Source organism: Trematomus bernacchii, unplaced genomic scaffold (assembly GCF_902827165.1).
Source record: "Trematomus bernacchii unplaced genomic scaffold, fTreBer1.1, whole genome shotgun sequence".
Lineage (NCBI taxonomy): Eukaryota > Metazoa > Chordata > Actinopteri > Perciformes > Nototheniidae > Trematomus > Trematomus bernacchii.
This window is the reverse complement of record NW_022987705.1, coordinates 8,586,231-8,609,980: the sequence shown is the minus strand read 5'-3', so window position 1 is coordinate 8,609,980 and position 23,750 is coordinate 8,586,231. Positions and strand designations below refer to the sequence as shown.

At 39.6% G+C, this 23,750-nt stretch overlaps 3 protein-coding genes across 3 annotated transcripts; 2 read left to right on the top strand and 1 right to left on the bottom strand.

Annotated features, from left to right (window-relative positions):
* Positions 1-302: 302 nt before the first annotated feature.
* ubtd2 (ubiquitin domain containing 2) lies at positions 303-10,526 on the top strand. Its single transcript, XM_034140143.1, has 3 exons — positions 303-633; positions 3,516-3,752; positions 9,098-10,526. The coding sequence occupies exons 1-3, from the start codon at positions 564-566 to the stop codon at positions 9,652-9,654; spliced, it is 864 nt and encodes a 287-aa protein (XP_033996034.1). The 5' UTR covers positions 303-563; the 3' UTR covers positions 9,655-10,526.
* Positions 10,527-12,879: 2,353 nt separating this feature from the next.
* Positions 12,880-17,795, top strand: il12bb (interleukin 12B, b). The gene is made up of 9 exons (XM_034140142.1): positions 12,880-12,959; positions 13,829-13,922; positions 14,043-14,144; positions 14,465-14,635; positions 15,346-15,451; positions 15,571-15,740; positions 16,744-16,904; positions 17,022-17,140; positions 17,466-17,795. Exons 2-9 carry the CDS (start codon positions 13,829-13,831, stop codon positions 17,512-17,514), a joined length of 972 nt encoding a protein of 323 aa, XP_033996033.1. The 5' UTR covers positions 12,880-12,959; the 3' UTR covers positions 17,515-17,795.
* A 118-nt stretch (positions 17,796-17,913) lies between these two features.
* On the bottom strand, positions 17,914-23,308 carry ublcp1 (ubiquitin-like domain containing CTD phosphatase 1). Its single transcript, XM_034140141.1, has 11 exons — positions 23,190-23,308; positions 22,580-22,856; positions 22,120-22,211; positions 21,356-21,441; positions 21,132-21,247; positions 20,693-20,791; positions 20,364-20,401; positions 20,072-20,170; positions 19,793-19,909; positions 19,567-19,694; positions 17,914-19,403 (listed from the first exon to the last, which is right to left on the bottom strand). Exons 2-11 carry the CDS (start codon positions 22,731-22,733, stop codon positions 19,376-19,378), a joined length of 957 nt encoding a protein of 318 aa, XP_033996032.1. The 5' UTR covers positions 22,734-22,856; positions 23,190-23,308; the 3' UTR covers positions 17,914-19,375.
* Between the last annotated feature and the right edge of the window lie 442 nt (positions 23,309-23,750).

The following is a 23,750-nucleotide window of genomic DNA, read 5'->3' as shown; positions in this document are numbered from 1 at the left end:
AATATAATTGAATAGAGTAGAGTACAGACAGTAGAATAGAATAAAATGCATGACCTTGCCTATTGCTTTACATAAGCAGGGGGCTTCCTTGACATTCACGATTATAAGGATATCATTACTTGACTCTTCAGGACAGGAAACACCTTCCCTGAACACAAAATGTAACAGGGGTGTCAAAACACATTATCATCAACATATTCTGATGTCTTAAGTTAACATATGCTGCCCCAGAGGAGACGGCATCTTCTTCTTTTTACAGTGCACTTCCCCTTTGTTCTCTCTTCCTCCTTTCTCCCCCTCTCCCTCGGTCACCTTGTAACGATGTGTCTCTCTTTCTTCTCCCCGCAGAGGAAGATGAGGAAGATGAAGAGGATGCCTGCTTCGCACCGCCAGTGCTGAGAGGAAGAAGGGAAAGAAGGAGGGAAGGAGGTAACGTGGAGAGAGGAAAGGAGAGAAGTGAAGGGGAGGGGGAAGAGAGGAGAGAAAGGGGGGCTGGTAGATGTAGCTCTAGCTGTGGGCCGGGGGGAGAGCTACCTAGCCCGGGCTGCTCTGCCGAAACATCCATGGGTGGCTGTGTCGGGAGCCACCACGACTCCTCGGGCAGCTTAAACGAGAACTCGGACGGCACTGGAGGTAACGTACTGCGCGTCATTTAGTACAAACACGTTTTTTAGAGGGGGTCCTGCAGGGTTTTTGCATGTTGTCCTGTGCTGGAGTTTTCCTTTATACCCGAGCCAGACAGCCGGAGACAGACATGGCAGCCCTCCCGGGTATCTCGCTCCAAACAGCGGGGCCTTGAAGCGAGAAATTACGCCTCGTCGCTACTTTATAAACTGGGGGATAATTTACTGTGCGACGCTGCCTCCCTTTGTTCTTTGTTTTTTTTTACTGAGCTACTCGGCTAAAATAGCCCAGTTAGCTTGCTAGCTTTTTCTGCATAACAAATATGGGTCACAGACGGCTCTGGCATGCAAGGGAGTGATGCAGTCGGATTTTAATGATGTCCTGACTGTTATCCTAAAGCATGCTCCACCAAATCGACCAATGTTAGGCTTTTGCTTTTCAATTACTGTTTTGTTCTGTTGGCTCTTGTTTACTGCTGGGAAGTGTTGGGGAGAAAAGAGGAGGAGGTGTCAAAACTTAAAGGGTGCTTCAGCTTTATGATAAAGGAAGTGTGTTATATATATCTGCGGTTATTTGAACAAGGCCCAAGAGCTACAAGCACCATGCTGTCCATCCACTGGGAGCAGAACAGTAATATCAAACTATAAAATACTGCAACGAATAAGCTTCATTTTAAGGCCTATTTTTTGTGTGCAATACCTAAGGTAATGGGGCATGATGTACCCCATCTACAAATATATGTTTAGGGTCCACTATTTGTTACTACTGGTTAAACTACAACTTGGGTTAAAACCATCAAAAGGTGCATTAAATATGGAGGATGTACCGTGGTGCAAAAACCAGCATAGTGTTTAGTAGTGTGGACATTTAAATAGGAGACACTGATGGATACATGGAGGAAAGAAAGATGCTTTGAGATTTTTTTAATCTGAACAACAAGGCCATGTTTTGTAGAGATTTGTTTTAACATGGTGCTGTCGATAACTTTTTACTGTGGTTTCCTGATTGTCTGATCTGAAAAGGGGTTTCACTTCTGAACAGTAAGTTTTTTTTAATCACACATTGGGAGACGGAGCTGGGTTGGGGGTGGGGACTGAGCACTTTAGTGATGCTGAGATATAGCCTGGTTTCCTTAATGTCTTCCTCTGTGGCTCTACATCCGTTTTGACAATTTGTTCCCTGTCTTCCTTGAAGTCTAGATGTCACATAAACAGGTTTCAGAGATCCCTTCATCTGTGACGGAGTGTGTGTGTAGTAACAAGAAGCTACGCAGTGTTAAAACACATGCAGACAAGCAGCTGTTACTTGACACCTTTCCTTGATGAGGACAGAAACAATGCAATAAGACCACAACACATGCACATTTATCTGTTTTCACCGAAGCAGGTCTCATAACTAAGGTTGCTTGGTTCACATGTACTTTCACACAAGTGGCCCACATGCAGCCCTTAGGATTTCTGAGAATTCCTGAAAGACAGGCAAGTGGGCTAGCATTTATAAGTAAATTAGTATATTTTGAGCTGGAAAGTAGGCTAATGCAGGTTGTTGGTCTATGAAAAAGCAGTCAAGTTGGTGATAACACATAGGTACATATTCATAAATAAAGGAAGGTATTTTTTAGCAGATTACTGTTAATAAACTGCCTGCAGAACATGTTTAATGTACATATTCTGTTTAGCTAGTGTGAGCAGCTGCTTATTTCTACAAAACCACATGTGTGGTTCATGAGAGCTGTGAGATGAACTATTCAATTAGAATAATTAAAATAAATAAATATCGAAGTCATTTTTTTATGCAAAAATGGCAGACATCACCTTTGATCTTGAGAAATTATGATGGATATGTTCTCATTGTTTTCTGATATAAGAAATTGATCAAGAAAACAATAGTCAGAAGAAAAAAAATCATCATTAAATGTATTGGTATTGGTTTGAGTTTACTGCTGCAATGTTTCCAACAAGCACACCTGAAGTTTTAACTTCATTTGCCCTCTGTCCCTTCTGGTAATAAAACAAAAATGCAGTGTAAATATTTTATAACGGTTAACTATGAAAATATACACAACCAAATAGGAAAGAAAGTCAGCGTAAACAGTCAGTCAGTCAGAGCTCTTATTTACTATAAACAGTCAGTTGAAGGTTGTTATCAGACTGTGCCATGTGATCATCAGAGTACATGTGTACCAGCAGCAGGTGTAACTAAACACCTTGATCCGTCATTCTCTCCTCTCTTATGTCTCCGTGTTACACACACACACACACACACACACACACACACACACACACACACACACACACACACACACACACACACCTTCCTTTACCTGTCGCCCCCTTCAGTGTTGATCCAGATGGTGTTATTCATCAGCTATTCTGCTGCAGATGGAGCGCTGTTAGATGCTATAACCCTAACCTTGTATCTGGGTTGAGTAACACAACACGTCTTGCTTCAGTTCTGCTTAGTCTGTGTGAGCTCCATGTATATGTCACATGCTAGCTCATGTTTAATCTGTCATCTAACAAGAGAAATCTTATCTGATGCTTTGTTTCAAATAAATCCTTCTTCCCTCTTTTTCTTTTACTCATTATTCTAACTTCTCATTTTCATCCTCCCACCTCTCTCTATCTTACACTTTGTGTCTACTTTCTCTTCCCTACATCCCCATTTGTTTCTGTTTTACTTATGTTGTCCTGGTTATCCCTTCTTCTTCTACTTCTCCACCCTTCCCTCTCCTCTACCAATCCCAATGTTATTTCTTTCCTCACATCCGTTTGATTTACCTCACACTCATACGAGTGTTTCTATCTTTCCCCTCTGGTTCTTCTCCTCCATCTTCCCTCCACCCTCCTATCTTTCTTTTCTCTCCATCTCTGCTTTCCTCTCCCTCCCAGTGGCTCTAGGGCGTAACCAGCCCCTGAAGAGAGAGCGGCCTAAATGGAAAAGTGACTACCCGATGACTGAAGGCCAGCTGCGCAGCAAGAGAGATGAGTTCTGGGATACGGCGCCAGCATTCGAGGGCCGGAAAGAGATCTGGGATGCTCTGCGGGCCGCGGCCAGCGCCTTTGAAAGCAGCGACCACCTGCTGGCTCAGGCCATCCTCGATGGGGCCAGCATCACACTGCCTCACGGTAAGGCACATTGCCACTGTGAAGGATGTAGCAAATAAGATTAGATTAGATTAGACTTAATTGTGATTGAGTGCAGTTAGTATCTAACGAGAAGTGCAAAAGAAGTAGGAAAGTGCAGAGTGATATCAAGTATAAATATAAATATATACATCTGACACTGTGATCCGTATAAGGCAGTATAAACATTACAAAAACATGAATGCCGTCTCATTTATACCTGATCTATAGTGCTGTCGATCAGGTATAAATAAGACGGTATAGTACAGACACAATACAGAACAAAAAGGGATATATTATAGACCGTTATTGACATTTTAAAGTTTTAGTATGCCATAGAAAATATAGTTGTTAGGACAGTTTTTCAAATACAGATAAGTTGGTATGACATAAGAGGAAAAACGTATTAAATAGCTCATGTTTGTTGTACTCTCTTTCAAATACCGCTGTGGGGCCTTTGTGCAGGGCAGAGGATGATTACCACTTCAAGTATTTCAACTCCCTTTTCCCAAATTGCCTAGAGAGACTCAAACTCGGCTGTAAGAGTTTCACAAGTCTTAACTGAAAGCTGCAGATCTTGTAGTTTTTATGTGTATCTCAAGTTAATCAGAATCAGAAGTCCTTTATTCGTCCCACAGCAGCGTACATTTACAATGTTTCAGCAAATGGACACTCCAGACAAAAGTAAAAAAGTAACACATTAAATAGAGAGATTGCACATGTTTATGAAGACAACCTAATAAGTATCCATCCATGGAACAGAAATAAGAAGCAGCAAGTAAGTGAACATATAAAGTAATGAGGGCAATGCCTCTATGGGCCTTCAAAGAGCAAAGCAAAGATTGTGAAATGGCTCTGTCAGTCAGACACACATTTCTGCCACCAGACCGCTTCCTTTACCTATGGGGGGGCCCAGTAAATATCAGCTCTTTTTATATATGTTTATAGGTTACAACAAAAGATTTGAGAAGAAATATGTAAGACAGCTTCCTCAGGAAGTATTGTATACATCCCCTGTAGTTTCAAGTGTCATCTGGTGTTAAAGTTTCATAAACAGGAAGTAAAGTCTGCCGTCTGTTTGGGCTGGTGGCGTCTGTGCACAGTACGTGAGTGTTTAATGAATCAACTCCAGTCATTTACAGTATGCTGATGCTGAGACTCTTAAGTGTATCTCAATGACCACATTGTAGAGTTTAGACTATTAGGAGTTATATACTGCATTAGGAATCAATAAATAATACATTTAAGTTGGCATACACTTGGTCTTTTGAAAGACACTCAGATACCAATAAAGGGAATGCAACTTTGAAAAACGTACTGGAGACCATTCAGATAGAACAAATCAATATAATTGGCTCCGATTCAAACCCAACATCTTCACACATAAATTATCATCTGCTTGTACAGGCTTTCTATTTGTGGATGTGCGTCATTCTTTTGATTCCTAATTCCTTTCACCTCATGGTCATATTGCCTTTACACTGGTGGCAGGGCTGCCAAATGAATTGCCTAACTGCTCATCATCTAATCTTGTTTTAATTCATACACATACCTGGGTATTGAACTCATACCTTTTATCCTTTGCAATACTGCATCAGAATTGTGTATTGGAGTTAAAAGTAAAAAGTGGTGGTAGGCCTAATCTCACTGGATTGTGCATAAATGTCCTGTTTATGTCCCGAGGAGAGAGGAGGCAGAGAGCACAGTATAAAAACATCTAGCCTATAAATATCCCATGAAAGGATCTGAACCCACTAAACAATGATCATTATTGTCCATTGTGATATTTCACTCTGGACATGCCATGGTGATGTGCCAATTTTGTGCCCAACCCAGTACGTCAACAGGGACATTAACTCTCAAGGTAAGCTCTACCTGAAAATGATTTGGGTGTATATCAGTGACAATAGGCTTTTTGTGAATGTAAACATAGGCATGTATGGTCCTGCTCCATTGCCTTTAGTAGTTTGGACGGGTCAGATCAGATCCCGCTGGGCTGCAGCTGTGGATTCCCCAAGCCTGATGTCACCACTTCACTTCTCCAGAACTCAGTACTAATAGCAGACAGATTACTTAGATATTTGTATTACCCACAAGTGTATGTCTTTTTATGCTTTTGTCATTCCAGTTCCAATTAGGTATGTAAGCACAGTTCACAGTGCTTTGCAGAAAAAACATAGACAGATTAAGATATGGACGTAGTGCCCTCAGTAGGCTAACATTCTCACAATGCAATGGCTAACATTGATGCTAAGCTGGTGTAATGTTTCCCATGTTAGCATGCTAATGTTTGCTAATCAGAACTTAACACAAAATACAACTGAGGCGGATGGAAATACCTTTGGACAAAACAAAGTCTTGGACAAATCATATGTTTGACTTGATGATGGCGCAACAGGAAAAAAACAGGGTATCACCAAAAAGAGATTTCTTGGCAGTCAAATGACATGGCATATGCAATCTATCCAATAGTTTGCAGTAGTCTGGACCAAAGTGGTGAGCTGATCATCTGCCATTGCCACCCTGTGAATAAAGCTGCTAGAATGGGGAACATGCTGTTTCACTGTAGGACTATTTGGTTAAATATCAGCTTTTTAGAAGCAGTCAATGATCCACCACTTCTAAAAGCTTACATAAATTAAAAAAAGCTCCATTACAGTACGAAAATGTATTGGCTTATAGTGCAGACTTTGTTTTTGTGCCATTCAGGAAATAGAAGTGAGTATTTAGATCCCACTGCATTCCTAACGGAGACTTTTGACTCATTGGAGATGCATCGGCTGATGGGCTCGTTTTTCAGTGCATATAATTGGATTGGAGACCAACTTGATCTGCGGTCCTCCAAAGTGACTCTGTGAAGCATAAAAATGGGAATCATTTGCATCAGTTTGTCAACATGTCGGCATCCATCCAACCTGCAAAAAATAAAAATATCATGTTCACCAATGCACATTTGAAATGTCCTCTGTTTGAGCCATAACCAGTACAGGTTCTTGGGGTTATGCAATGCAGCACATCAGCAACACATACTTTTTATGTTTACAAATGTTTTCCAGCTTTGATCAAACGATGAAATCCCTTAAATTAGGTGCACGGCTTTAACCCCTCTCTTGGGAGGTTTATTCAATCTAAACTCAATGTTTAATGAAATCCCACAACTGAAGGCATTAGCAGCACCTGGAAACCATTAGCTTCCTGCAGCAGAAGTCAGAAGGACTTAAGTGGAGCCACCAGGGAAAAAAAGCAAGTGAGATATACAGACATAGCAACATATTTAAAGAAAGTCAGTGACCCATGTGTACCATTACATTTAGATTAGCTTCTGTGTCTTTGGCTAATGGCTAAGATAGCTTCCCCATATTTGGCTGTCTTTGCTCATTTGTCATTGTTACAGGAAGGGATTTAAAGTACTTGCACACATTTATTGACAATTTCAGACTACAAAAAAGAGGGGTGATGATTTCAACTAGACCTTAAAACATTTGTCATTTGTATTTCAGTTATTTCAGTTATGTAAGTGCCAGAAGCGGAGAGATTAAAAACATGCTTACTAATTGTCACATTTGCAAATTATTTGTTCCCATTTGTTAAAAGAGTTTGCCTACATATGTTTTGCTCACGCTAAGAGAGGACGGATGTTGTTTTGGTGTTGATATAACTTCTGTATTTATTTTCACGCCAAGTGGTTATTGGTGAGTGCTGTGACAATAATAGCCCACTTGTTATCCACATTAGTACCGTTTCATTTCTATAAACAATCAAAATGAAGCCTCAATTTCTCGCTCTCACATCCACTTTGGTGAGACTGTCCTGAGGCCTAACATTGGCTTAATGTCCTCACCTTGACCACGGCATTCGTCATCTAGAGACCAGAGAACAACATCCTGTGGGCTGAGGACTCATCTCAGTCTCACTACAAAATGACTTATTGCTTTTGAGGGGACAGTTTTTTACCCTGGTCTTTAATTAGTTTTGGCTCCAAGGTAGATCACCTTTTAAAAAGCCATTACGAGAAAAGACAAGTGTTTTTTTTTATTTTACTCATAACTGTGTATTACAGTAAAAGCTCCGTTTGGTGGAAGCTGTGGCAAAATTTTCTGAGAAAGGTCCAAGAAAGTTTTTCGAGTGTATGCTCCAGATAAAAAGCTGAAAATCAGTATTTAGGAAAAATGATTGCCCTGGGAGACTTTAAAGAGAGAGCCCATTTGGGGGGGGCAGCGATCTTACCTGGAGGCGTGTGTGTGCTGGTGTGCGAAGTCACCAAAACTCAGGAATAATGCCATATAATTTCCTTTGCAACGAAGGTCTTTATCAGCATTGTGTGACTTGTTTGGCAAACTCTTGGATGCGACAAACATTAATTTAGATAAAAGACCCTCACTTGAACTTCAACAGTTCAAAAACAAAAGGCTTATTACCACAATAGAAGTACTTTTCAGGTATGAAAGAGTTGACATCAAGCCCTTGTTTGGGGGGACTTGTTTAAAATCCCCTTGAGGACCTTTGGGGTCCCCCCCTGCGAATATCATTGTTCTTTGTTTCTGTTTGTGGAATTTTTTTTTTTTTTTTCCTGATATATTATGACCTCTTCACTATATCTTATTTCCCCCTCTCTCCACCAACTCTGTGTCTGAATCACAGTTGGTCAACAGTGACATCATTAGTCTTAAGGGCATTAGACGCATAACATTCGCTTTTCTCCCGCTTTCACTCCATACATGTCTTTGTGTTCAGTTGAGACTTACTTTCATTTCTCCATTTCATATTCCTGAGTGAAATGTAAATATGAGGTCAGGTTTTGGCTTGGTCAACACAGGAACAGAGTCATTTAAATACGACATAAATGCCAACTATTTATCAAGCATGACTTATCCAGTTCATTTTAAAGTGAAAGATTAAGGGAAAAGTTGATGGTTCACCTGTAATGCTCAGATTTTAGTGGTCAATTATTCACCCAGTGTACTAAATATACCTGCATGCACACAGGTTTGTTTAAATGTGTATGCAGTTTACAGTACGCTGCAGATAAAAGTTTGTACTTTCTAGTAGTAGTGCACATATTAATCCTACAATATCACATTCCATAAAATTTAGATTTGGTAAAAACTGCAGCAGGTTAAATCATAAAGTAACCTGGCAATGTTTCACCTTTTTCTAACGTGTGGTTTACTTTTTAATGGGATAAATAGATTGCAAATGTATAAATAAAACTTGAATAGAAAATGTTTTTGTGTCCCTCCACAATCTCAATGAAACTGAAGAATTACATATTTTCACAACTGACTGAAAACTGTTAACCAAACTTGAAATTGTTTTAATTAAGTGTTGGCATGTTTCCTTCCCTCCAGGAGCTCTGACTGAGTGTTACGATGAGCTGGGGAACCGGTACCAGCTGCCGGTCTACTGCCTCTCTCCTCCCGTCAACATGATTGAGGAGCGCTCCGACGAGCCTGACGGGTCGGACCCCGACTCCGGGGCCGCGGACCCCTCCACGGGCAGCGCCAGTGAGGCCGGATCAGGGGGAGAGTGCCTGCTTCGGCTCCGGCTCTCCACGGGTCGCGACCTGCGGCTGGTGGTCCGCTCCACGGACACAGTGGGCATGATGAAGCGCCGTCTCCTAAACCAGGAGGGCATTCCCGCTGCGACCCAACGCTGGTTCTTCTCCGGCCGGCCGCTGACGGACAGGCTGCGCTTGGACCAGCTCAACATCTCCAGGGACTACGTGGTGCAGGTCATCCTCAGCCAGCCGCCGCAGCCCGAGCCACTGTTAACACCAGGACACACACCAGGACACACACCAGGACACACACCAGGACACACACCAGGACACACACCAGAGGCCTCTGGGCCAGCAGGGGAGGAAGGAGCCGAACTGCCGCAAGAGCCCACGCCTGTGGAGAATTAACTCGCCCCAACATGGCCGCCTGGAACGGGCTGGGAGTATAAAACAAGGGAGAAACAAAGAATGAAAGTTGATTCAGATTTTTCTCTTCTCCTCTCTTCTCTTATCCTCTTCTCTTCTCTTTTCCTCTTCTGTTTTTGGGCAGAGGTTGGCTGTCTGCCGGAGCTAAAGGACTCTTGAATTGAGAAAAGACTCTTCCTTTTTGGTTTTACACGTTGAAATGTTGACCTTTTTGAAGTCTTTTTAACTGTTCCTATGGAAACCAAACAACAGCAGAAAGAGAACCCTATCAGATGGCGTAAAGGGTTTTCTTAGCGACACCGATGATGTCCGAGATGTTTCTGTGTTTCAGTATCCATTCAAGTTCTGCTCTCTGGCAAAGCAAACGGCTCCCGGTCAGCAGAACTCTGTTTATGAGGCTACAGGGTTATACATCCAACAATCAGAAATACATTTGCATTTCAATAGAACTCAACATGGGCAGGACAGAAAGAAAGGAAGAAATATAGTTTAACAATCGTGACGGTTTTTTCAGACCATTTTTAGTTATATGTGCATCAAATCAAGAACACACTTCACTTGGGGATCAAGTCAGTTCACTATGCTGTAAAGAAAAGGCGCTCGTATTAAACATGTGTGTGTTGTGGGGGGGGGGCATGAGGTGTGTTACCGAGCTGCTGCTGGATTAAAACGCTTTATTTCACTCTGCTTCACGGAACAATCAGAGCAATCATGTAATAAACATTAGTGTGTGTGTGTGTGTGTGCGTGGCAACACTTAAACATGTGGTAAAAGGATGGAACATTGGAAACACAGTTGCATATTTTGATTCAAAATAGAATGTTTTTAATTAAAATGGATAATTGTTTCTATTCCTCGATCTCTTGTCTCATTATTTGCTTGGAAAAGCTTTTATGTTTTCTCGTAGAAGTGTGAAAGAAATCATGGCTTTGTGTCACAATGTCTTTTTAATTCCAGTTTTCACCCATACGTATTGTTAAAACTATTGCAGTTTCACAATTGATGAAGAAGCAACCCCATAACACAGTGAAACAAATGGTTATGAATTCCATAAATTAAATAACAATTGTCACCTTTCAGGACATATTTGTAAGAAACATTTTCAGGAAATGTACATCTTTGCTTCGCATGGAGTTCAACTTTGATGAACTTTCAGATAAAATATCTCCTCGACAGGTGATCGCCCGAATCCACGTATGTCTCGGCGTACCCAAGGTACCATTTTGTGGATTTATTTACCTTTAAACAAGGTCAGATAGCTGTTTCTCCCTGCTTTCAGTCTTTAAAACCCATGATCGATACATTGACTGAACCCAATGAATCCCTGATTAGCTTATATATTGGGTGTTAATATTATCCGAGCTGATCAGGACATCTTTTTTTCACAGTAAATATACTCAGCAGAACAGCTTCACCTTTCCTTTGATTTCCTCTTTTCCTTTTTCCAACTTCCTCTTACTACCTTCTTTTAATTGTGGCTTATTCCAGCCTGACAGAACATGGAACATTCCTTTAAAAAGAAATCCCTGTGATGCATGTTCTAGGGGAAATAAGACACTGTTAGCATTGTGTTTTAGAGAAGTTCTGCCAGCTGAGCAAAAACACAAATGTCCTTTAAATCAATGATATAATGAGAAAGAGACCTGACAGCAAACAGGCTTTCTGCAGTAAATCATATCACTTTTAAACAAGGCTTCTCAGTCAACCATGTGGAAGAAGATTTAATGATCCACTTTCATGCTATTAAACGTGAAAGGTCATGAGTGAAGAGGGGAAGTGGATACATTATAAGGTCAGTGTGGCATTTCATCTCGAGCCCTCACAGTGGCCTCTTTAATTGTGGCTTCTTTGGGAAATACCTCCACCTTTCACCTGATCGAGGTCTCAACGTCATATTTCTCTGTTGTGTTTTGACACATTTCAGTATGGAAGCTTTTATGGTGGGATTATGATTCAGTGTCAGTCAGGTGTGTTGGAAGTTTTCTGGTTTTTTTTCAGAGTGAAGTTTGGGACATGTCTATGGTATCAAAGGTAGTGCCAAGAAGAAGTAAAGTGACAACATACTAAAAATGAATCTATGAATACAAAGGACATTTTGTTGAAACCACATAGCACACAAACGCTGAGGGAAAGTAATCTATTACCCTTTTTAACAAGCGCACAGCTAAGTTGAATCTCTATTACTATAAATACATTAGAGGTTTACTTCTAGGAAATGGTCTGCTGCAGAGATACCTTCAGTGGCGTAGTAAAATGTGAGTGGTTAAGACCGAAGCTGAATGAATGATGGACAATCCTCCATATCACTCTGCGCACGTCACTTGGTTTTCTATATAGGCAAAGAAACATTTTGTTCACAACCCTTATCTAAATTGCCCTCTTGTGATTTTTATTAAACCGTTTTCATCTTTATTTCATCCTAGTGTTTCCATTCCCTTTTCCACTTGAATGGAGGTTTCACCCGTCCAACTTTTTCTTTCTTGTTGCTGTTCCTCAGAACTCTCATGACCATTTTTCCAAGGTACCTGTTTGAGCCGCACCACTGTCATGTGCAAATTCCAGAGCTTTTCCAGTTCCCTTTCTTAGAGGTTTCTGTCTCTTTTGTTGTTCATGACTTCCCCCACAATGGTTTTTGTGGCTGCAAAACCATTCACACAATTTCTCATGGGAATATGATTTTGAATGAATTGGATTTGCTGCATCTTTCTCATGATTGCCTTTTATTATCTTTTCTTTTCAATGACTGTTTTTAAATGCCTTTGTCTGAATGTCTTTCATTTTTGTAAAGCACCTTGAATTGCCTTGTGTTGAAAGGTGCTATATAAATAAACTTGCCTTGCCTTGCCTAAATCACGAGATGGAAAACAGTGTGATGGGCGAAGAAATATCATGACATGTTATTTTGCTTCATAATTATTTAAACTGTTCCTTTTCCAAATGATGGACAAGGATCTAACATGGTCAGCTCTGGTACACACACACACACACACACACACACACACACACACACACACACACACACACACACACACACACACACACACACACACACACACACCACACACACACACACACACACACACACACACACACACACACACACGCATAACCATATTTGTGAGAGAGTTCCTCTTGGGGGTTTTCAAATCGTTCAACTTCGTTCTGCTTCTGTCGCATAAATACAGCCACAGCATGAGGAGTTGATTCAGACAAACTGAACCTTCCTCTCTGGCATCCTCATCAGGTCTGATTGCAGTGAACGTTTTGGGTCAAGTCCAGTTGTCAAGGTAAGATCTCATGTACTTATCTCTGTTATCTATGTTAGTTTCTTGTACATGTATTATGTATGTGTTCTGAGATTAACACCTGTTTCACACATTAGCATTTTACTCTTTAGAAAGAAATAAGTCACACCTTAAACACTCAATGGGAACACAACATCATTAACTACACTGAAAAACGTTGACTCTAAAATGTATTATGTCAACAGATTTCACATAACTGTATTAGGTTTGTTGAAAGCAATAATATTAAATTGAACCTATTTAAACTTAACATTACTGCTTGCAACTATCCTAATACACTTATGTGACATTTGTTGACATAATACATTTAATTAGAGTCAACGTTTCAGTTTATTCCGTGTAGTTACTTATGCAAAGGCATTTTAGAGTTACCAGTTAATTAATAACTGTACTCGCTAGTATCTTTTCATCAGCATCCTAAATATTAAAATAAAAACTCAAACAGCTTGACACAAGCAGACATATTTCGTTTTAAGGTATCACAAGGAAAACCAGTTCAGCACCACTGCTTTGTTGGAATTTCCTTTTTGGGAAACCAAATACATTTTCTCTTCACACATATATATTGTACTTTGTAACAATTAATTAACTTTGTAACTTAATTTCGCTTTAGTTGTATAATTAGAATATAAACCTATCAGAAACTATGAAAACAACCTTTATTATACTGTAGTTCTAGGTGAAATCATATTTTTTAGCCTGGTGGTGAAAAACAGTTTGTTATCAAAGTCAGCTGAGCAGTTGAGGTTCAAGCAAATACATTTTCCTCTGTTCATGTACATCTCCCAAACAAAGGCAATAAAACACTCATACAAGTTTGATTCCACTTACCTTATTACCTTTTCTTCCAGATGCGTGCACTGTTCCTCGTGGTCCTGTATGCTGGTCTTTGCTACGCCAGCTCTGACAGTGACGCAGACGAAGTAGAGACTCTGATGGATAATGGTTGGTAACTCCTCCTTTCTCTACTGACTATTAATCTTCCTCTCGATTTTTCTCTTTGCCTTTCATACAGTAAATGTTGATCCAAACCTGTATGAATGTGTGTGTCTTTGATTGAATTAGTTCTGGTGCTGAAGAGGTCTAAAGGTGTGAGCAGGCAGGTGAACGTTACTGTGAGCTGTGGAGGAGCTTATGAAAACCAAGATGTGGTTTGGAAGAAAGACGGTAAAACAACTTTTACTACTTTTAGTTATACTTCTACAAAGACTGATACTTTTAAAGGTCACCTATCATGCAAAATCCACTATTTCATGTCTTTTATAAACATGTGTCCCCTCTGTGTAAAGAGATTCTGAAAGTTTCAGGAAAAAAATGTTGTTCACTTTCTGTCCTGATCCATTTATATAAAAACCTGTCTGAAAATGAGCTGATCAGATGTTGGCCACTTTATGATGTCATAACGATTTTTTGGCTTGTGTAACCATTAGCCAATAACCAACCATGGTAACCCTAACCCTAACCCTTGACCTATGTCCTTGTTTTAGGTGAAATAGTGGCAGGTCTGCTGGGAAACAACATCAAGGTGCTGGTGAAGGAGGTGGCTGGAGGAAATTACTCATGTCACCTCAGACAGAACGGAGAATACCTCAACCACACCGTGATCCTGGTCCAACTAGAAAACAAGACTGTGATACTGGAAAAATCCCCTGGAAAGGGTAAGATAAGACAGATGGAGTATGGCAGCAAGGAGAAAAAAAAACATTTAAAAAAACATAAAACAGACCGAGATACAGTATGCATTTTATGTGAGATATGTTATGGATGTCAGCGAAGAGCTGAGATACTGTAAGAAGAGAATGCCAGAGGAAGAAAATATTATTATAAAAACAGACAGGCAACAGACATTTACCTTGAGGAGTGGGGAACATGTAAAAACAAACTGGATGAAAGGAGTAGCAGAGTGATGATGGGAAGGGAAAACAACTGACATAAAGAGGAAGAAAAGAGCAAGACAGCAGTGTTACATTAATGTTGATACTTTGATCAAATTACTTCGGAATAAATTAACCAAACCAAAGTTGACACAATAGGCTGGCTTTATGTTTCACACCCATCACCATATTGTCAGAGAAGACACCAAACGTGTTGCTCCTAGTCCACAAAAGTATTGTGTACTCCAGATAAAAATTACTTTTCCATTTGCTTGAACAAAATGTGAAATATAGTGAGGCGGCTCAGTTTGATGGCTTGTTCGCAGTCATATAATAAATGTCCTGAATTTAAGTTTGCAATGATTTAATGGTTGTTATGCTGGGACCTTCAATATAAAGTGCTCTCAATGCAACACATAGAGATAAAGTCTTCACAATATTATTTAACACAAAGAGAGGGACTCAGAGTGCTAACTGTGTTTCTGTTCCTCCAGGTGAAATCCAGTGTGTAGCAGTGAACTATAACGGCTCTTTCCACTGCTCCTGGAACAGAACGCAGCACAGAACCAACGCCGCCGTGCTCCTGGTGAAAGTAGAACGGTGAGGACGTCATTTCTCACACAACACTCATCCTAATGATCTGTGCTCATTTCAATCAGGAATAGGACATGTTTCCTGTTTTAGATAGTATTGTTCCAACCAGCTTGTCTTCAATCTAGTGGTTCAGTGAGGATTCCCTGTGAGCTGGATGCTGATGGATCAGGGATTCACTGCAAGGAGAACCGCTGCCCATTTGAAGAGGAACAGAACAGCATCTCCCTCACCATCTACATCCACAACTTCTCTGTCCTCGAGGCCTACCGCAAGAGTTTCTACCTGAGAGACATCGGTAAGTGATTGTATTTTGTGTCTTACGCCTTATTTTCATCCATCTATAATTTTTCTTATTGGGAGTAGCTTAATTAAACATGTCAGAATCAGAATCAGTTGTATTACCAAGTAGGGTTACACATACGAGGAATTTGCTTTGGTGTAAGGGGTGCATAAAGAGACACAGAAAGAAGAATACGTAACCTAAAAGAAATAGTTCAAATATAAAAGCTATTGCAACAAATGAAAAATAAAGACAACATTTACACAAAATATAGTTCTGTGAGAAACTGAGTGCAGTAAAGTGTAATCAAATATCACAATACTATATTCAAAGTGGAGAGTTATGCTGCTTTCAAAAGACGCAGCATGGAGCAGAAATGTGCAACATGTTGTGAAGGATTTAGAATATTAAAAATACTTCACTTTTTGTAATATTTGCAAAGTGATTTAAGTGGTTAAATTACTTTTAACTCTAAATGACTGTTATTAGGAATGATTTGTTTCACAAATTGCTTCTCTGCTGTAATTCGCCATCTTTGGTTGCTCGGACGAATACAAATATAGGCCCGTTATTTATGTTTGAGCTTTTAGATAATTTTTTTAACCTGTGTTTGAGTTGAAAACATTTTAGTGGAGTTTTGTTTATTTTTAATTTAGGTCATACCTCTGAAAAGGGCTGCCATTTCTAAATGAATTCAATAGATCATATAATAATTTGTAGCTGGCATGTGACTTTTTTGCATAATGTTTAGTTATAATTTCATATCACATACATTGACAATTTGGTATGTTTTAATCCAGAGTTAGGACTGCTATTTCTACATATATTTAGTAAAACAAACTAGATTCCTCCCCACACTAGCTTTGCTGTAATTCAACTTCATCCAAAGTAAAAAGTTGTTGGTAGTATACCCAAACTCCCCCCGACGCTGCTTATGTTCTTCTGTTTTACCTACTGTTGCAACCCTGCTTGTTTCACCCTTCTCCACCTCATTCCTCTCCCTCCTCACCCTTTATAGTGAAGCCTGAGACACTCCCTGACCTGCAGCTGGGGGATGGGAAGGTGTTCAGCTGGAGCTACCCCGAGTCCTGGGAGGTGCCCAGAACCTTCTTTGCCTTGGACTTCCAGGTCAAGATTGTCAAAAAAAATCATAGCTGTGAAAGTGAAGAGATCATAATGGTAATCAAAACATGCACAATGTACATGAGACTATATTAAAGTCACACTAACCATATGCTGACTTACAGTTAAACCACAATTCATTCTCTTGAATGTGTCCTCTCTTCTTTTGTGCAGAATAACACAACTCAGGACACCAATTATCAGGTCAAGGTCAAAAGCCCTAGGTTTGTTTTTTGCGTGCGAGCTCAGGACAAATACACCAAAGGCGTATTTAGCAACTGGAGCCAATGCAAGTAAGTAAGACTATTACCATCGGGAGTAAGAACTGTTTTAGTCATTTATGGGTGGGATTATGTTTTATCCAAGTGATACCACACGACTCCTGACTTTTCCGTGTGTTTTATTTTTATTTTGTTTTTAAGATATATCTGTTGTAATTTATTGTCGTTTATTGTGATTTGTAGTAATGTGTTTTTATTACATGTACAGCACTTTGGCTCGACCAAAAATCGCTTTTAAATGTGCTATATAAATAAAACCTGATTTGATTTGATTTGATTTGATACCAAATCATGCCACCAACATGGATCTGATCTATAATGTTTCTTCTGTCTACAGAGTGGATAAAGGAAAAGCTGACTGCCCTTTAACCGGACCAAAGCCATAAAGTATGCAAGAACACAAGGACGCAAGAACATTTCTATCTCTATTTTCCAATTTTTTTAAAGCTACTCACAACAGAGTGGTGCTGTGCTTTTGGAGTGAATGTATACCTGTACAGTATTTATTGGTACTCACTCTATTTGTCTTAATGGAACTTCATATGTGGATACAATTATTATTTGTAACACGAGTGAATCAATAGATCTTACCACTTTGTAACTTTTATTTATAACTATCATTGTAGAATTGTTTCTAAAATGTGTCTTCATAACATTTCATAATAAACTGATGAACATATTAATATACTGCACTTTTTGATTATTTGTTGTACAAATGCAGTGGTATTTCCTGTCAATACTCTACTATTTTAAATGATTTAAGGAACGATAAACAACACGGTCCATTTAAGTACAAAAAAAAGGTTTATTGTCATATTTACAGCCACGATGTCAGGGATGTGATGAGGAAAACATAAAAAGACAGATCTCAAGAAATCGTGTCATGAAATGAAAAAAGGAGTTAAATGTCCAAGAGAGCTGTAAACTTGACAAAATCTGAAAATAAATCACATCCCTGATGTTTCCAAGAGCTTCAGGTGCTACTTGATCATAAAGATGGGCACACTTTCCCTTTCTCTTCTTCATCATCCATAACTTAAAATCCACATTGACAATAAGTGCAAGACACAATTCATTTCAATAATGAAGCAGCTACCAAAAAACAAAAAAAGAATGAACGGAAAATGCACATTATGTGCTGTCAGTTTCTTGCATTCCGAGCACCTTGTCCTCATTTTGTTAATTAACATATGAAGTAACCTCACAAATATGTATTAAGGAATTGTGCATGAAATAAAAATAGAGCCAATCCTTTGCACGTAACAGAGCTGGCATGTAACAATGGGCAAAAGCACACACCCCTGTCCACCCGTCCCGTCCCCCCAGCCCACAGGCCTGGGTCCACTGACCCCTGCATACAAGATTTCCCTCACAACATGCATGACAGCCAATTTCTCCGATAGTATTTTCGATACAACCTGTCTCAATCTCAAGGCTGTTAATGCCCCAGTAACATTGAGGATTATTGCATATTATTTCATAAATCAAATTGTGTTGTAGCATAAGTTTGACCCTTACTCTCAATACCGTCAGATTTACCATGCCAGATGAACTACAGTAAATGTCCTATTTGTTCAATCTTTCTTGTTGAACTAACATTTATTATTTAAAAAAAAATGTCATTCATTACATTAAGAATTTAGCATTATTGTGTTTTCTGATGGTTCATCTCAGTCAATTTTGTAGAGGGGTGTGGGAAACAACTTATTGACTTTAACCCTGGTGAAATTATATTTGCATCTGTGTTTTCTTGCTTGGTGTAGCAGAAATGATTAATAGTCAGAGCAAAGTTAGCTTTTGAGTGAAAGCCAAGCAACTTCACATTACCTCTAAAGAGAAATTGCTGTAAACCCAATCCATCCATCCTGAAGGCCAAGCAGATTCAAATAAGATGTATTTTAGACTCCTGACTGAAATAGGCAGGTAGCATTTTATTGGTCACAGTTGCATGTTGCCTCAAACATAAGGGTAGTTTGTTTAGCCCACACAGGTGTATTTTATGATCACTAAATGGACGTGTGGTAACTGCAGTTATTATTGTAACGAATGCAAAAAACAATTCCAAGATTTTGGCCAGAACATGCAAATATCCAAATTGGGAAGCCCATCTCAGACCTGAGCTGCGTTGGTGGCTGCAGGGTTAGTGTTGGATTGAAGTAAAGTTTGTGTGTGTGTGTGTGTGTAAGAGAACTGGATGATGCGATGGTAGCGTCCATCTCAAGTCTTTGCCCAGGATGCCGTCCCATTTCAGTGGTGCTGTCTCTTAGATAGGTACCTACAAACATACACAAACATGTTTAGTACATATAACACTTGGATGGAGGTCTTGGATGTACACTATGTAGGCATTTTACCATTTACCTAGCACATTTGTTTTCATTGTATAAGGAATTTCTAACAGGTGCAACAAGCATTTGATGTTCCACTTGTGTTCTTACCTCTCCCAGTGTTTGTGGTTGAGTCCGCTGAAGTCCTCGAGCTTGGCGATTTCTTTGAGGTATTGAGCCAGTTTATAGAGTTCCCTGTCCTTCTCTCTGTTAAGGTGGGCCTTCATGAAGGGTCGGATCTAACACACACACACACACGAACAAACAAACAATGACATTCAGCCAAATATGGGCATAATGTACGTGTCAAACAATGACGATAATGCTGACCGCCTACCTTTAGTCCGTTCTGTGGGTTCATGAGGAAGTTTCGTCCGATGTCGTCAAACATGATGGTGTTCTTCCTGTTGTAAAACTCTCCATACTTCCCCCATATCACGCCCAGGGGCTTCACCTGGAGTTGTGGATACAGCACAAATGAAGGCTCAATCCCTAATGGAGCAAAAAGCTATACAACAGCTAAATATAAATGCTTTCTTCTGCTGTGAACAATAACTTTGTATAAGGAATATGTGAAACTGCAGCGAAACAAACATTTTATAGTGTGTGTACCAACCTCCACAACCCCTCTCTTAGGGGTATGTACCGTGATCATCGCTGCACTGTCCAACATGAATGTAATCTTGTAGTTAGGGTTGTCTGTTACTCCCAGCTCCTACACACACACACACACACACACACACACACACACACAGCAGACAGGCAGCAGTGTTATGTCCTCTTCCACTCTTAACCCAAAAAACTGTGGGTTAAATTGATTAACACTGCCACCTTTTGGCAGAAAAGGGTACAGTACAGTAATGGCAGTAGTAATGTAGCTTGAGCACAAATACAAGTGGTATACTTACTTTCATTTTGGCATCAATCCACTTCATACTTGTAGCAGCTGAGAAGAGAAAGCACATATTTAAGATGTATGTATAGCAAGCAGAGATTTTGGGGTAAGAGCACACACAGGAAATCAAAAATAACAACCGGCCAAAAGATTCTGTGCAAAAAACTGAGGTAGTGTTGTACTGATGGCATTCAGTGGCAAGAAAAAATGTACTGTTCAATAAACAAAGTAAAAAGTAAACTATTTAAGAAACTGCTGTAGAGTATTTTTGCAGCCATACATATGTTAACTAGAGCCTCCTTCAAAAAATGAAGAAAAGCTCAAACAAAAGGAGATACATACACCAGATGACAATGTCATAGTCCTCGTAGGCTGACGTCAGAAACTCGTGAAGGTACGGTCTCATCAGCTCCTGACCCGTTTCTGCACACGACTTATGATCTGAACACGCAAAAGAGGCAGACATGAATACATGGTGTTCGGATTAAACGAGCAACTATACAAACAGTGATGGCATTATATATCTTAAAGTGTCCTGATATATTGAGTGATTCAGCAAAAAAACATATTTTGTATCAATATGTAAGAAATGTGTTCATAAAAGTTTCCACCTGATGAGCCTTTTGCAGATTGAACCCATATTAAATTAGTCAGAAGAAGAAACATTGCAGACGCAGTGTTAAAGTTCTTACTATTAGCATGCTATAATTAGACAAGCCATACAATCAGGTGCTTATCAGCCATATTGTAAAAAAAGAGTGTCGGTGTCACTGTAACGCACCGAACAGTGTGTAGTCCACATCCAGGACCAGAAGCCCCTTGCCTTCTCTGGGAGGGTTCATTTCCTCCACCTTGTAGTCTTTCACTCTGCGGGCGATCTTAGCCAGGTTCTCCTCTCTGCAGACAAAAAAACAACATTGGTTTCTCAGAAATATTTCCTTGCGCTTTCTCAAAAGTTAAATCTTGCTTCTTTACAGACATAGAATTCCCATTAGAATAGCTCACCTGTTCTCCACTTCAATTACCTCCTCCTCGATGTCAAAGTCATTGACCACGTCATCGTTCTCCGGGGGAGGGGCTAAAACCTCTTCCTGCACAAAACAAAAAACATTTTAAAGTGTACCAGTCAGCCAAGGGGAGCCTAGACACAACTAGGCATGGGACGATTTAAACCTTTCATATCAAGTTAACTCGGGCCAAAATCCATGCGTTCACGAAACATAATGAAGAAACCTTACTTTATGTTTTGTTAAAACATTTTGAAATAAGTATTCATAAAAAATATGGCACTCATCCTTAAGTGAAATCAAACCAGCTTAAATAAGACAATTACAAATAATAAGCTCCCCATCATAAAACAATTAAATAAATGTATTAAATGTTGTATTACTCACATAATAGTCCTCTATCTTGTTTTTTTTAACAGGCTCTATTTTTCACTTTAATAGCAAGCTAGACAGCTTTTACAAGTCACATATGTGTCATGATTATCCCAACTATAAAAAATGTACCACAATCAATATTGTTGAATTTAAGCACAATCTGCAATAGCAGGATCATCATTCATCACACCACTTATTGACCATTAGATTAAAGCTAGATGGTGACCATAACTATTAACTAACAGGTAGGAAAAAATGCTCTCTCAATGACTATCAGGTTTGGTTAAACTCCAAGTTAGTTGTTCTGTTAGGGACACAGCCAGTTGATTGGGAAACTAGTAATATGTATGTATAGTCAGTGAACTTCTCTTTCACACTGCCACCTACCAGGCTCTCCTCTCTGGTACCCATCATCATGATCTTAGTGTTAGGCTTCAGCTTCAGAGAGCCCAGCTTCACCTCATCTTCTGCAGGTTTACCTGAAGCAGGAATGAAAGAGAGAAAGAACAGAAGGAGAAAAGGGAGATTCATTTAGCTTTTTTTAAAAACACAATTAAACTAAATAGAATGTATAAACTACAGACAGGTTGAGAACTTTGACACTCAAGCAGTTAACAGACTCGGAAATTGGTTTGTAAAACATCAGCTTATGCTACGAATCTGGATCAACATAAAAAAGCCTTGGGAAACGTAGTGGTGGATTTGTTTGATCAGAAGCTGATATCATTTAGGTGAGATGTTTCTTATATATATTCAGCAATGATGGCACAACAGAAAATAAAGTTATGGTATCTTGTCCACTTGGTTTGGATATCTTATGGCAAAAATAACATTTGTGACCACTCACCTTTGACCTTAAGTCCTAGTAGTTTCTGTCTCTCTGGCAGAACCCCAGTCAGGCTCTTGATGGACTGCTTCAGGTCCATCACTGTGTCCTCCTCAGACAGAGAACTGATGGAGTACTCCTGACCTCCCCACTTTATGATCACTGATACTGACATGGCACTAACGGGCTCTTCACACACATACACACACTACAGCTGGAAGAATGCACGCGCGCATACGAGTGCACACCCTTTCAAGCTAAAATACTTCCAGCTACAGTAACATACATGCACACGTAACTTACAGAGAAAGGGGAAAGAAACAAGGAGAGGTGTCAGGATCCCACACTGTTGTTGGCTGTTGCTTGAGCAAAACGTAGAAAGTAGCTAATAATCAAAGACATAGAGCAAAATATGCCATCCTTATTGTAAAACATGTGTTGTTTTGGCTGGCTGATTCAAGAAACAACGGCCAAATGCCACCTTAATCGCACCAGACACTTTGACAGTGTCTGCTGTTGATATTTTTAGCATGAGATGGCTAACAGTGACTAGCAACAATGTAAACACGCCAGGCAACTAGCCAACAAGCTAGCATTAGCTCACTAAGCTACAAGGTGTTGGTATCCTTACCTGGTATGGTAAGCTAGCGTGTAATGCTGGACAAACACTGCCAAATTACTTCGGGAAGTTGAATGAATGAATCAAGTTTGCCGTTCAGTTTCATTCATCGAGCAGCGCACATCCTGGCGTCCCGAATTCTACCGGTAGTGACGTAGTAAAAAAAAAACTTCGTTGCCATAGTGACCATGATTTAATGGATTCAAGTAAAATAGTTTTCCAACACTGATTTCAAATTTAGATCATCCAAAACTTAAATAAATGTACCATTAAATGCACCCTATGTTATGCTTAATACATATTCTCTGATTGACTACAAATGTAAAACACAAGTAGCAATTCTAAAGTCCAAAATACTCTGTTGTAAATAAAAGTAATTAGGGAATGTTTATTAAAAGGGCTACTTAAATAAAATTAAAAAAACACATAGGCTACCATGTCATGTTACCAAGTGACTCCAAACTTATATCAGATATCAAAACTTCTTTAGACATATTAAACACCTCCCTTTTCTATTGGATTTTAGCCCATCTTCTCCTATAGCCTACATATTTACTGTAGGCCTATGTGAAA

Excerpts from the sequence above, each read along its gene's own strand:
- ubtd2 (XM_034140143.1), top strand. The coding sequence starts at position 564 with ATGGGTGGCTGTGTCGGGAGCCACCACGACTCCTCGGGCAGCTTAAAC. Across the intron at positions 634-3,515 it reads GAACTCGGACGGCACTGGAG|TGGCTCTAGGGCGTAACCAG; the intron begins GTAACGTACTGC and ends TCTCCCTCCCAG. Across the intron at positions 3,753-9,097 it reads CAGCATCACACTGCCTCACG|GAGCTCTGACTGAGTGTTAC; the intron begins GTAAGGCACATT and ends CCTTCCCTCCAG.
- il12bb (XM_034140142.1), top strand. The coding sequence starts at position 13,829 with ATGCGTGCACTGTTCCTCGTGGTCCTGTATGCTGGTCTTTGCTACGCC. Across the intron at positions 14,145-14,464 it reads TGTGGTTTGGAAGAAAGACG|GTGAAATAGTGGCAGGTCTG; the intron begins GTAAAACAACTT and ends TCCTTGTTTTAG. Across the intron at positions 16,905-17,021 it reads AAAGTGAAGAGATCATAATG|AATAACACAACTCAGGACAC; the intron begins GTAATCAAAACA and ends TCTTTTGTGCAG.
- ublcp1 (XM_034140141.1), bottom strand. The coding sequence starts at position 22,733 with ATGTCAGTATCAGTGATCATAAAGTGGGGAGGTCAGGAGTACTCCATC. Across the intron at positions 22,212-22,579 it reads ACTAGGACTTAAGGTCAAAG|GTAAACCTGCAGAAGATGAG; the intron begins GTGAGTGGTCAC and ends TTCCTGCTTCAG. Across the intron at positions 21,248-21,355 it reads GTAATTGAAGTGGAGAACAG|AGAGGAGAACCTGGCTAAGA; the intron begins GTGAGCTATTCT and ends TTTTGTCTGCAG.